The sequence below is a fragment of the Chenopodium quinoa genome, unplaced genomic scaffold, assembly GCF_001683475.1.
Source record: "Chenopodium quinoa cultivar QQ74 unplaced genomic scaffold, ASM168347v1, whole genome shotgun sequence".
NCBI lineage: Eukaryota > Viridiplantae > Streptophyta > Magnoliopsida > Caryophyllales > Amaranthaceae > Chenopodium > Chenopodium quinoa.
This window is the reverse complement of record NW_018744151.1, coordinates 3645883-3658278: the sequence shown is the minus strand read 5'-3', so window position 1 is coordinate 3658278 and position 12396 is coordinate 3645883. Positions and strand designations below refer to the sequence as shown.

At 39.5% G+C, this 12396-nt stretch overlaps 1 protein-coding gene across 1 annotated transcript; it reads left to right on the top strand.

Moving 5' to 3' along the window:
- The first annotated feature begins 1391 nt into the window (after positions 1-1391).
- LOC110693638 (dof zinc finger protein DOF1.4-like) lies at positions 1392-4331 on the top strand. The gene is made up of 2 exons (XM_021870784.1): positions 1392-1917; positions 2186-4331. Exons 1-2 carry the CDS (start codon positions 1858-1860, stop codon positions 3443-3445), a joined length of 1320 nt encoding a protein of 439 aa, XP_021726476.1. The 5' UTR covers positions 1392-1857; the 3' UTR covers positions 3446-4331.
- Positions 4332-12396: the final 8065 nt, after the last annotated feature.

Genomic DNA, 12396 nt, shown 5'->3' with positions numbered 1-12396 from the left:
TTTTATTTCTTATTATAAACACTATAAAGATTATCTTAGATATATAAATCCTATATCTTAAGATGATTTTTTTTTAAAAAGATAATTTTTAGTTTTTTAAATAAATTAAATCCTAATAAATCATTATTCGTTGTTTTTTACCTAGCAAATTTCTTAAATCTCATTCGTCGCTTTTATGTAGGTGGCAAGTGAATTTTTTAATTCTAAAATAAAATAGAAATCTAATTTTTAATTGGTCAAAAATATACCTTTGCTTATGTGGCGCGCCGAATGTTCTCCAAAAATGCCTACTTTATTTATATATATATTAGATTATTACATGTGCTTAATTTATTTAACTTGATTTATTAGATTTTTTTTTATTATTATTTTTAACTTAGCTTATTTCTTTTGAATTTTCTAAAATATCGAGTAAGATGGAACAAAAAACAAGCTAAGTAATGAGTCAAGTCAAGCCAAGCTATGAAAAAAAGAGAAATTGTTTGCATGGAAAGACAAAAGTAACTAATGTGATATATAAAATAAATAAATTATAACCTCTTATTTTTTTAGTGAGATGGTCTCATAATAACATATTTTTAAGTTATTCTGGAACTACTCTGGTATATTCTAGGCTTCTAACAAAGCATGATTCACTAATACAAACTAAGGCCTTGTTTTATTGAGTTGTTCTGCTCTGCTCTACTGAAATATGTTCTACTTTACTAACTCGCTTTGTTCTACCTAGAAAACTCAAAAGAATAGGGCCTAAGTTTGAAATGTATTGCATAAAAAATAATGGCAGGTTAAGCGAGCATAAATGCATAATACTTTTTTATTTTTATTTTTATAGTAATTATTATTGGTAAGGAGAAAGACCTTACCGGTCGAAACCTCTCACAGCATAATACTTATTAAAGATGGGGTTAAACTAGCATAATACTCTTTGACTCATATTTTACTTGAAATAAATAATGATCCAAGCCAAGATTGATGTAATGCCAAATTTTGGCAAGCTTGAGCGCAAAGTAGTGAAAACAACACCGAGATAAATGTTGTTCTTTCGAGCTGTTTTGCTGTGCTGAAATCTACTCTGCTGAAATCTGCCTTACTTTACTCTGTTGAACTTTGCCTTATTCTGTTCTGTAGTGTATGGAAATCCTGTCCTACCCTGCTAGAATCTCAAAAGAACAGGGTCGTAGTAACGTAAAATTCTATGGTAAATCATGCTCAAGAGTCAAGGTCAATATTAGCTCATTAACACTTCTATTCTAAACACGAGCACGAGACGCAGACACCTGTCGTACCCAAGACAAGTACAGTACAAACAAATTGAAATTGAAATCGTTCAATAGTATTAACAAACGGTGAGAGGGAAAGAGAGAGAGAGAGAAAAATAGGATTAAAAAAAGTGAAAGTGGGATTTGCTGTCTTGTAATATGCATCGTGGATTGGGCCTCTAGGGATTCCCTCAATCTATTCCCCTCCTTATTCTATTACCTAAAGGAATGTTACGTAGTGATGCCTCTCTTCTTTCTCGAACCTTGTCAGATTCATCTCTTTTTTATTTCTTGCTTTTTCTTCTCTGTCTTCTTCTTCCATTTTTCACTACTAATCTAAATCATCCAACCCTTAACCCTGAAAAATCACGTGAATTTAGTTCATTTCATCTTATTTACAAACTATTTATTTTCTTATATATATTAATATCAACGTACAACATAAAAATAAAAATTAAATCTTAGTGCCGTGGAGGGCGGTATTTAGCAATTCACTAAAATAATTAATTTAATATCTTTGCTACTATGAGTAGTATTTAAATCAATCTCCCACATTCTATACTACCTGTTCTTTGTCTGTTTACTTGAGTGAAAGAAAATGCTGGGAAACAGTGAGAAAATGGTGCTCATCTCTTCAACTACTAATGAATGGACACAGGTTTATTTCTTTCTCTTTCTATCATTTTCTTTCTCTCTCTTAGGCATTTCGTCGAATAATACACATGCATTACATACCCACTATTATTTTTGATTGGGACCCCATTTGTTTTTTTGTTTTCTAGCTTTTGGAAGAGTATCTTATAAAACTTCTTATGTGGGTATTGTTAATTTCAGCCCTAACAAAAAACCCACAATTTTTTTTTATTAATCTCCCTTTTTTTTTTCCTTTCTTTTTTTGGTTTTTGTTTTGTGCATTTATCTTACAGATAGATGATCCAAAAGGTAGCAGCTTCAACAACATGGCTTCAGTAGCAGCAGCCGCAGCCGCAGCCGCGACAATTGGTACTGATAGAATGGATCAGAAAGTCGCAGTGATTGCACAAGATCATCAGCACCTCCAACAACAGCAGCAGCAGCAAAAACAGCAACAACAACAACAACAACAACTACATCAGCAACAACAGCAGCAGCAGCAAAATCAGGAGGCATTAAGATGCCCGCGTTGCGACTCGACGAATACAAAGTTCTGCTACTACAACAACTACAGCTTAACACAACCCCGGCATTTCTGCAAGGCGTGTAAGCGGTACTGGACTAGAGGAGGTACTCTGAGGAATGTTCCAGTAGGTGGCGGTTGCAGAAAGAACAAAAGAGTTAAACGACCGCCTAACAACAATAATACCTGTTCTTCAAATACTAATAATAACAATACTTGTCTTGAAGCTTCTGTTAATTCAGCTTCATCTGCTGGTGGTTGTGGTGGCGGTGCCGGTACTGGTTTAAGCTCTCTCTCATCTGGGGGTCCTCAGATTCATGATCTGATATCTTCGGGCTCGAATCATCATCACCAATCTTTGTTGTATGGGTTAACCAACAATTCTGACATTAATTTCCCTTTTTCAAGGTATGATCTTCAAAACCCACCTCAAATGAATGGTGTTGGTGTTGGTATTGGTATTGGATTAGGGTTTTCATCTGGGTTGGTTCATAATATGAATAGTATGAACATTCATAATAATAATAATAATAATAATAATACCCATCAAACTCAAAATACCAAGCAAATTTTCCAAGATTTGATCTCATCAAACCCATTATTTTCCAACTATAATAACACATCAACTTCCACTACTTCCACCACAACACCATCCACTATATCTTCCCTTTTAGCTTCTAGCCTTCATCAAATCAAGGGGGCTAATAACAACAATAATAATAATAATTTTCAGACATTATTGCCCTCCTATGAAGATGATCTCAACATGAAGGGAAATGGCCAAAATGGTAACAGTGGTAGTGGAATGTTTACTAAAGAGGTTAAGATGGAGTTTGAGAGGCAACAACAAAATAGGTCATCAATTGATCATCATAATCAATGGAGTCATACTCACAACATGATTGATCATCACTCACAACCTTCAATGGCGTCGCCGTCATCGGATCAATCTAATATTATGTGGGGTAATGCAGGAGCTTGGCTTAATCCTTCAGACAATCATGGTTCTTCTGTTCCATCTTTGATCTAAGCTAAGAACTCTTTTTTCATCATCATCTCCCTCTTTGTTCAAAAAAAAAAAAAAAAAAAAAATAAATGTTGGTAAGGTCCTTTTTTTTTTCTTAGAAAGTTAAGGTGTTTTTTTTTATGGGATTGGTCTAGTACTTGGTGAATTTTTATACCACACACAAGGGGAAACTTAATGGTATACGGGAGTATGTAATTCGGTTTGGATTGGATTGGATTGGATCGGCGTGTTCATGTCAGCAGCAGGAGAAAGTGTTACAACCTCTGTAGGGTCTTTGCATTGGTTGAGCACTATTACTCGTATGTACGTTTGCGCTGAGAGGAACCTCGGATCCGATATCGCCTTCCGAAGACGATGATGACATGGATGCAATGCTTGTCATCAACAACAACAACTGCACATTGGGGAATAGAGAGCTAGAGATCCACTACAACTGGTACTATGGGAGAGGGTATACTTTGATGGATGCAATCAATCAACTTTCATAAGGTTAATTCCCAAATTTAATTAAATGTGATGAGTTTGGGTTTTCTTCTTTTGGTATTATTATGTATATATAAATGCATCATGACATTGTTCTACTACATTTCCATTGTACTTTGTTTAACTTAAAAATGAGTTAATTTAGTTTTGTTGTTAATTAGAGGGGTTGGGGTATATGGTAGAGGTCCTCAATTAGACCTTTAGAATGAGGAACTGATACATTTTTCTTTTATTTTTTATTGTAACTTTTTTATTTTATTTTATTTTTACTTATTTTGGTGCTTATTTTTTTTCTTTTGTGGGGAAAGGTTTGGTATAATGGTATAGTAAAAGAGGGAGATTGGTTATTCAATGTGGTTGTTTTGAATTATTGAACTTAATTATGTCCTTGTGATTCCTTTTTAAATTTGTTTATTATTGTTTTTTTATTTATTTTTTATTATCATGTTAATTAATTTATAATGATTTATTTTCTCAAGATAATGGCATAATTAAGCACCTAAATTAAACTTGAAACAACGTATGATCCTAATTTAATTCCTAATTAACTTTACTAAATAAGTGAGTTATAGTGTTCTACTATTAGTAAGCCTAATTTATAAAAAGAACTCTTTATATATGGTGTCTGATGCATTTTAGATTTTTAGCTAGCCTCCTAAGATCTTTTTTGCTTAATCTGTAAAATAGATAATTGAATAAGAGGGGAAAAAAGCCAATTCATGAGAGGATTCTTGCATATTTTTAGCCACAATCTAATTTCTAAATCTACCTTGACATGCAATTTGTACTTGTGTGTATGATTGGCAATTAGTACATTGGATGTACTCAATATAGTGAAAGATCAATATAACATGTATTGTTTAATTTTTTCATGGGTGAGCCAAGATTATCCAAAGGAAAAATTAGCTAAATTTTTTGTCTAGCTATATTGTGTCATTTTTATTGGCAAACAACAAAATTTTCCTGCCAAAATTGCTTTATCTTTTTTTTGTTTTCCAAAAATAATAGTGAGTCAATAGAATTACCAAAAATGAAATCTATCAAGTACACTTTTGATGCAATATTTGATTGATTTTTTATTTTAATAAATGATGGTATTAGAGATGAATTTGTATCAACCAAAATCTCATGCAAAGTTCTTGGTAATTTGGTAATGGAACTTAATATTCCAATTTATATATGAGTATATTCTTTATAATTATTTTAGTGCTCAATGACAAATATATATGACAAATTGACAATGAGTGTTAAGAATGATAATGGAAATAATATTAACATACATACTTGGCCAGTAGAAATTTATAATATTAACATACATACGTCCTTAGAAATAATATTAACATACATTATACGTCCAATAGATATGATAGTGACATGTTCATCAATAAGGTTTTTTTAAAAAAAAAAATTAGTACGAAATGAAATTGTTAATCGTTATAATCACTACAATTGGCAATCACGCACTATGACCATTCAATGAGAAAAAGAGGATGTAATCTTCTATTTGAGACAAAATCATTGAACAAATTAAAGTTTCATATGTCAATTTTAACTTTTAATTGAGTTACGATGTATTCACATATGTAGTATCATTCCATAACAAAAACCCTATTTCACCAGTGAAATATCCACAATTTAAGCACAAAGTACAAAAGGAGGATGTACTAGCTTATGCACCATGCATCTACCTTCAAAACTAATGGGGATGCATTAACTTCGCACCATCCTTTCATTTTATTAGCATGCAACATTACTCCCATCCAATCACTATAGTCTAGATAACATAAATTAGGCTTAGTTATCTTTAATCTTATTATTTTTTTTTTTACCAAAGTTAATTAAGTAATTTACTACTCCATTCAATTTACTTATAATATACATTAACATTTTTGTGTAAGTTTAACATAACACCGTACAGACTTATTAGTAAATTTATAGAAGTACAAACCCCTATATAGAGATAGATAGGAAGGGATTCAAGGAGTGATACATTAACAAATGATATCCACATAAAATAGGTGATACATCTACAGAATATTGAATATTTTATGAGAGAAGGAAATTAAGAACTGAACTGAACTTCTTGGAGCTGAACTGGAATAATTTGAAAAGAACATGCCCTTAAAATTAATTAGAGACTCGGCACACATATTTTTACTTCCATATTTCTTTTTTTTGGAGTTTAACACCCTATTTTGGGAAATGAAGAGGACAAGACATTAAACGAAAGAATATAAGTGTGTGAAAAATGCATGGTGGTTGGTGCGGTGCTGTGGCTAGCATGCTGTTGTCTAAACATAGAAGTGAATTGCTTTGTCTTTTTAGTTTTTATACTACACTTACTTTATTTATGTAGTATATTATACACCAGTACACCACATACATACAAGTATATGCTACTCGTATATCTTTGAAATGAAATAGGTAGAAATTAAAATATTTTTCTTGTAAAAGCTGGTGAATTTAAAGCTCCATTATTTATTTCAACTTATTGCTTTGTACTTGGAGCACATTTGCATGCCTGACAAAACTGCTGACATTAATTTTATTTGTGCTTTCATTTTAACTTACTGTGTTTACTTCAAGCTTAGCTTTCCTCATGCTCACTACTGTTTTGGAATCATCAACTCTGTGATTAGTTGCTTATTTACTAACCTTTATTTCAAATTATTTATAACGATAAGACAAGTTTTCTCTTTACTTTATGTTAAATCGTTGCTAATAATATGAAACTGATGTAGTATATTCTTTCGGTTTTTTGTTTTTTGAAGAAAATATTTATACTTCATTTTATGTATACAAGGAAGGGCTAATATGAGAAATGAGAGTGTTTATTATACACGCGAGTGTATTGCAACTTTCAAACACGAATCAAAATAAGGGCTATCACTTCTCCAATCTCCAAGCCAAGCACTTCTTATTACCTCTTTTTCCCACTCCCTTCATCCCATTGTATTGTCAAATTTTCAAATATGGAATAGGATGATGTTCTAAAATAATTAAGTTTTCAATAATCAGTAAATAACAATAATAATATTTGATATTTTGACGTGCTACCAGACTCAATTTTTATAGGTCAAAAGTCACCTAAAAGATGGAAAGCATCACAATAAATGATGTTCTTTTATTTAATTTTTATTCTATAAATATGACAACTATAATGAGATGAAGGGAGCACGATTCAATACTCAAATTTAATACTTATATGAATATTTTTTTTCAAATATGTGTATCTTCAATGTTCCTTACACATGATGTATCCATTATATGAGACAATATAAACTGTTTGGGTCCAATTTAGTCAAAATTGGGCCTAAGCACTAAATGATCCAATTAAAAGCCCAAGGTCAAGGTTCAACTCTCCAATTGCTCAAAGGTCAAAGGTCAGCCCACAAAGTAAGCCAATTGGGCTAAAGCCCAACCTCTCCATGTATGATGAGGTATAAAAGCCATCATATTGACACATTCACGGGGAGATTGAGATTCCAATTCATATGCTCATTCTTGCATTCAGAAATATTCCACAAAAGCCTCAAGCTACAAACTCTCTTGCATAGTGTCTTCCTTTTACACATTGTACTGACTTTAGCATCGGAGGGGCCTTCCTCGGAAACACCCCCGAGGCTAGTTTACGTGTGTTCACTGTGCAGGAAACCTTCGGCCCAACACAACTTGGATCGAATCCAGTCTTCTCCATTTCAGTGGACCTTCGGCAAGGTCCCATTGTTTTCAACCGAAACAATTTGGCGCCGTCTGTGGGGAAGACTTTCAAAAATCTTTAAGCCAAATTCCTAACCAAGATCATCTTGCAATTATCTTAGCAGCCATGGCTAAGAACCGCAAGAGCAAAAGCCTCCGTCAAGGAGCGGGCGAAAAGCCTAAAACCCCTCCGCCATCGTCCTCGCCGGACCGGAACTCTCCCAAGGGTGCCGGCTCGGGGGGAGGATCACACAAGGAGGATTCCCTATCTCCTATAATGCATGACTCTCAATATAGGCCGGACCACTCTCGGTCTAGCAGGGGTCAGTCTGATCATAGGACATATTCAGTGTCCCAAAGCCAACCATCGGCTGCACGGCCTCATTACCACACTCGGCCGGGGACCCCTTTGACGGGGCCCAGTTCGAAAGAGGTGGCAAGAGCGCTGGCAGTACTCATGGAGGCAATGAGGGCACAGAATATGCCACCGCCTCGTGATCGAACTCCTCCGCATACCCGGCATCAGCGGAGGAAGTTAGACCATGACGGTGGGAAGCTTCCTTCCTTCCGGGAACTGGAAGAGTGGGAGGAGGATTCTTGGAAAAATGAAAAACGGAGGAAAAAGAACTCTCAATTATTTAAAGGATCCTCATCCTCAAGACCAGCAGCGCATAAGAGCAGCAGCTCAGCTTCTCGGCCAGAATCTACTCGCCGGGAACCTGAGACTGTTCGCAGAAGTGTCCTTGACCGACTCGGCGGCCAGGAACCGAGCGTGCGTAGTCGCCTCTCGTTCCCTGCAGCCGAGGCCCAGACTTCCCAGCCAGGGACGAAAACCACTCCTACCTCTCTAAGAGGGCGGAGCGCGGTCCCTTCGGCCAGGAACAAGGGCAAGGCAATTATGCTACCCGCTAGTTCACCATTCGAGCAATGGATACTGGAAGAGCGCGTACCCACGGTTAAAATACCGTCGCATATCACATATGACGGGACCACGGATCCGAAGGACCACGTGGCCTCGTATGAGACTCATATGCATCTTTGCCCCAGATCCGAGGCGACTTGGTGCAAATATTTCCCAACCACTCTCAAGGGGGTCGCGCAAGCGTGGATCTCCAAGGGAGTAAGGCAAGGCTCCATAACAGGTTGGGATGATCTGTCCTCCAAGTTCAGGAGCAAGTTTTCCACGGCAAACCGCCGAGAGAAGACTACCGCAGAGCTCATGAGTCTGCAACAGGGGGAAACCGAAAGCCTCCGAGACTACCTGACCCGTTTCAGTAACGAGTCATCAAGCGTCTCCCAGCTGGACCAGGGGCTAGCTGTTTTTGCAATGCAGAATGGCCTTCAGCCAGGAAAATTCCTAGACTTCATGGTCATGCATACCCCGCAGACCTTGGAGGAAGCTCTTAGTGCTTCGGATAAGTTCATCCGAGCCGAAGAATGGAATAAAGCAAAAACCCAACCTCAATCCGGGGGAGGGAAACAGAGGCAAATACCCTTGTCTGAAGGCCAAGGCCATAAGGCAAAGGGAAAATCAAAGGCTCCGGAGCCATCTCCGGCCAACGACCTAAAGAAGGACAGGTTTGCCTCATACACAGGCAGATACGAGTCCTACACTCCGCTCTCTCTTCCACGCGCCAAAATTTACAGTGTGACGAAGGAGGAGCAGAGTTACCGAAAGCCGAGACCACTCCCAGAGTGGTATCAGCGAAAAAATAAAAATCAGTGGTGTGAGTTCCACGAGTCTTCGGGCCACAACACTAAAGAGTGTATCCAGCTGAAGGACCAGATAGAGGACATGGTCCGGAAGGGATACTTGAAAAAATACATCGCGGATCACCGCGAGAAAAAAGAATCCGAGAGGCTAGCAAAGGACCCTCGGCAGGACCTTGATTTCCCCCGGAAAAACAGTAAAAAACCGGAGGGGAAATTCCCTCCGATCAATGTTATCTCGGGAGGAATATACTCTCGGAGGGAGCACAAGCGTCACCTTAGAGCTTTGACTCACCAGGTGAACAACGCTGACATTCAAGCTCCCCAGTCGCCGGTGCCGAACATGACGTTCACAGCCGCCGACTGCCGGGGGATTACGTTCCCTCACGAGGATCCGTTGGTGATCATCGCCACGGTGGCCAACCACGACGTCAGTAAGGTCCTTGTTGACGGTGGCAGCGGAGCAAACATTCTGTTCCGAAAGGCCTACAACCAAATTAAGCTGAAGCCCAAGCACCTTACGCCGGTACCCTATCCGGTATCCGGGTTCAATGGGGCTTCAACTTATCCAGATGGGAAGGTGACACTTCCTGTCACCATCGGTTGCGATGAGGCAGCCCGGAACGTCATGATTGAGTTTTTGGTCATCGATGCTCCTTCAGTGTACAACGTGATTTTGGGGAGACCCATAATTCACGAGATCCAAGGGGTCGTCTCAACTTATCATCAGCTGATGATTTACGTCTCAGACGCCGGCTTCCCCGAAAGGATACAGGGCAACCAAAAGGACGCCCGAAGGTGCAACTACCTCAAGCCATCCAGTAGTCGCCCAGATAACGACAAGGATGAGGAGGAGAAAGAAAAAGAAAGAGAGCCAAGCACAAAAAAGCCGAAAGGCCTAAGTGCTTCGGCCCAAGGATCCGTGCCCAGAGAAAAAGGTCCCGAAAGGGAAAAGGTTGACTCTTCAGCTGAGCCGCAAGACTCAGAGAGCCAGCCGAAGAACACAAAGACTGGGACACCTGCTGACATTGGCAGCAGACCAGATTCTGAAGAGTCCAGTCCCTCGGCAATGGACATGGACCAACAGACTGAAACAGTTGAGTTGGCCGAAGGAGATGCTGAGAAATGTGTAACAATCGGGATGGACCTTGATCCTAACACCCGTTGTGAACTTATTCAGCTCCTTCGGGATAACAGAGATGTGTTTGCTTTCTCGGCAGCTGATATGCCCGGGATAAGTTCAGACCTCATCTCCCATAAGCTTAATGTTGACCCAGCGTGTCGACCAGTTAAGCAAAAGAAGCGGAATTACTCCGCCAATAAGAACCGAGACATCGCAGCCGAAGTCAAAAAATTATTGGAGGCAGGGTTCATTGAACCTTGCCAATATCCGGAATGGCTGGCAAATGTGGTAATGGTTCAGAAGCCCAATGGTACCTGGAGGATGTGCGTTGATTTCACGGACCTAAATAAGGCTTGTCCAAAGGATTTCTATCCTTTGCCAAGAATCGATCAGCTAGTCGATTCGACAAGTGGCCATGCCTTGCTTAGTTTCATGGACGCATTCTCGGGGTATCATCAGATCTTTATGCACCCCGACGATCGAGCCAAGACAGCATTCGTCACGAACGCTGGGGTGTATAATTACAAAATGATGCCCTTCGGATTGAAAAATGCGGGGGCAACCTATCAAAGGCTGGTGGATCAAGTTTTCGCCGATCAAAAGGGCCGAAACATGGAAGTCTATGTTGACGATTCGATCGTCAAAAGCAGAAAACTAGAGGACCATGTAAAGGACCTGGCTGAAACTTTCGCCACCTTGAGAAAGCATCAAATGAAGCTGAATCCGAAGAAGTGTGTCTTCGGCGTGAAGTCAGGGAAATTCCTGGGTTTCATGGTCAGCAAAAGGGGGATTGATGCCAATCCCTCTAAAGTCAAAGCGGCGCTCGACCTTCCTGAGCCGAAAACAAAGCGGGATGTTCAGCGGCTCACCGGAAGAATGGCAGCCCTCTCGAGGTTCATTTCCAGAGCTTCGGATAAGGGGTTACCCTTCTTCAAAGCCCTGAAACTCCCGAAAACAAAAGAGCTTGTTTGGGAGGAAGAGCAAAAAGACGCCTTTCAACAGCTTCGGGAGCATCTGGCTCAACTCCCAACGCTGGCTAGCCCAGTTGAAGGAGAAATTCTATACCTATATGTGGCCGTGAGCCCGGCCACCATCAGCGCAGTATTGCTGAGGGAAGAGAGTAAGAGTCAGCAACCGATTTATTTCGTCAGTCATACACTGACGGATGCCGAGACCCGCTATCCTCTACTCGAGAAAGTTGCTTTCGCGGTAGTAGTAGCTGCTCGGAAGCTGAGGCCCTATTTTGATTGCCATCAGATAGTGGTCTTAACTGATCAGCCATTGGAAAAAGTTCTTGGCAAGGTTGAAAAATCCGGTAGGCTAGCCAAGTGGGCTTTTGAGCTCACCGAATTCAGCATCAGCTACCGTCCGAGGGCTGCCATTAAGGCTCAAGCCCTGGCGGATTTCTTGGCCGAATGCTCATACCAAGAAGTGCTGGACAGTGAAAAGAAAGTCTGGACCGTGTTTACGGATGGGTCTTCCACCGAAAACGGTTCGGGGGCAGGAGTAGTGATAACTTCTCCCGAAGGCCAATCCTTTGAGTATGCACTAAAATTTTCTTTTAAGGCCTCGAACAATGAAGCCGAATATGAGGCAGCAATCGCCGGCCTACAATTATGCATCTCCTTGGAAGCCGATCATGTCTGCTTAAAAACAGACTCTCATCTAGTTGCATATCAGATCAGTGGCAGCTATGAGGCCAAAGAGCCCTCCATGATAGCTTATCTTGCCAAGATCAAATCAGTCATTGCAGAGCTGAAAACTTTTGAGGTTCAGCTGATCCCAAGGGGTCAGAATACTCAGGCCGATGCACTCTCCAAACTTGCTAGTTCATCTTTTACCGAGCTGAACAGGTCTGTATATGTAGAAGTGCGTCGAGTAAGAAGTGTCGACGAAGCACCTGAAGTGTGCTGCGCCGACCCAGAGCCTAGTTGGATGG

Bases quoted from the DNA above. Each gene is read 5' to 3' on its own strand.
- LOC110693638 (XM_021870784.1), top strand. From the start codon at position 1,858: ATGCTGGGAAACAGTGAGAAAATGGTGCTCATCTCTTCAACTACTAAT. The intron at 1,918-2,185 runs GTTTATTTCTTT...TTTATCTTACAG, and splicing joins CTACTAATGAATGGACACAG to ATAGATGATCCAAAAGGTAG.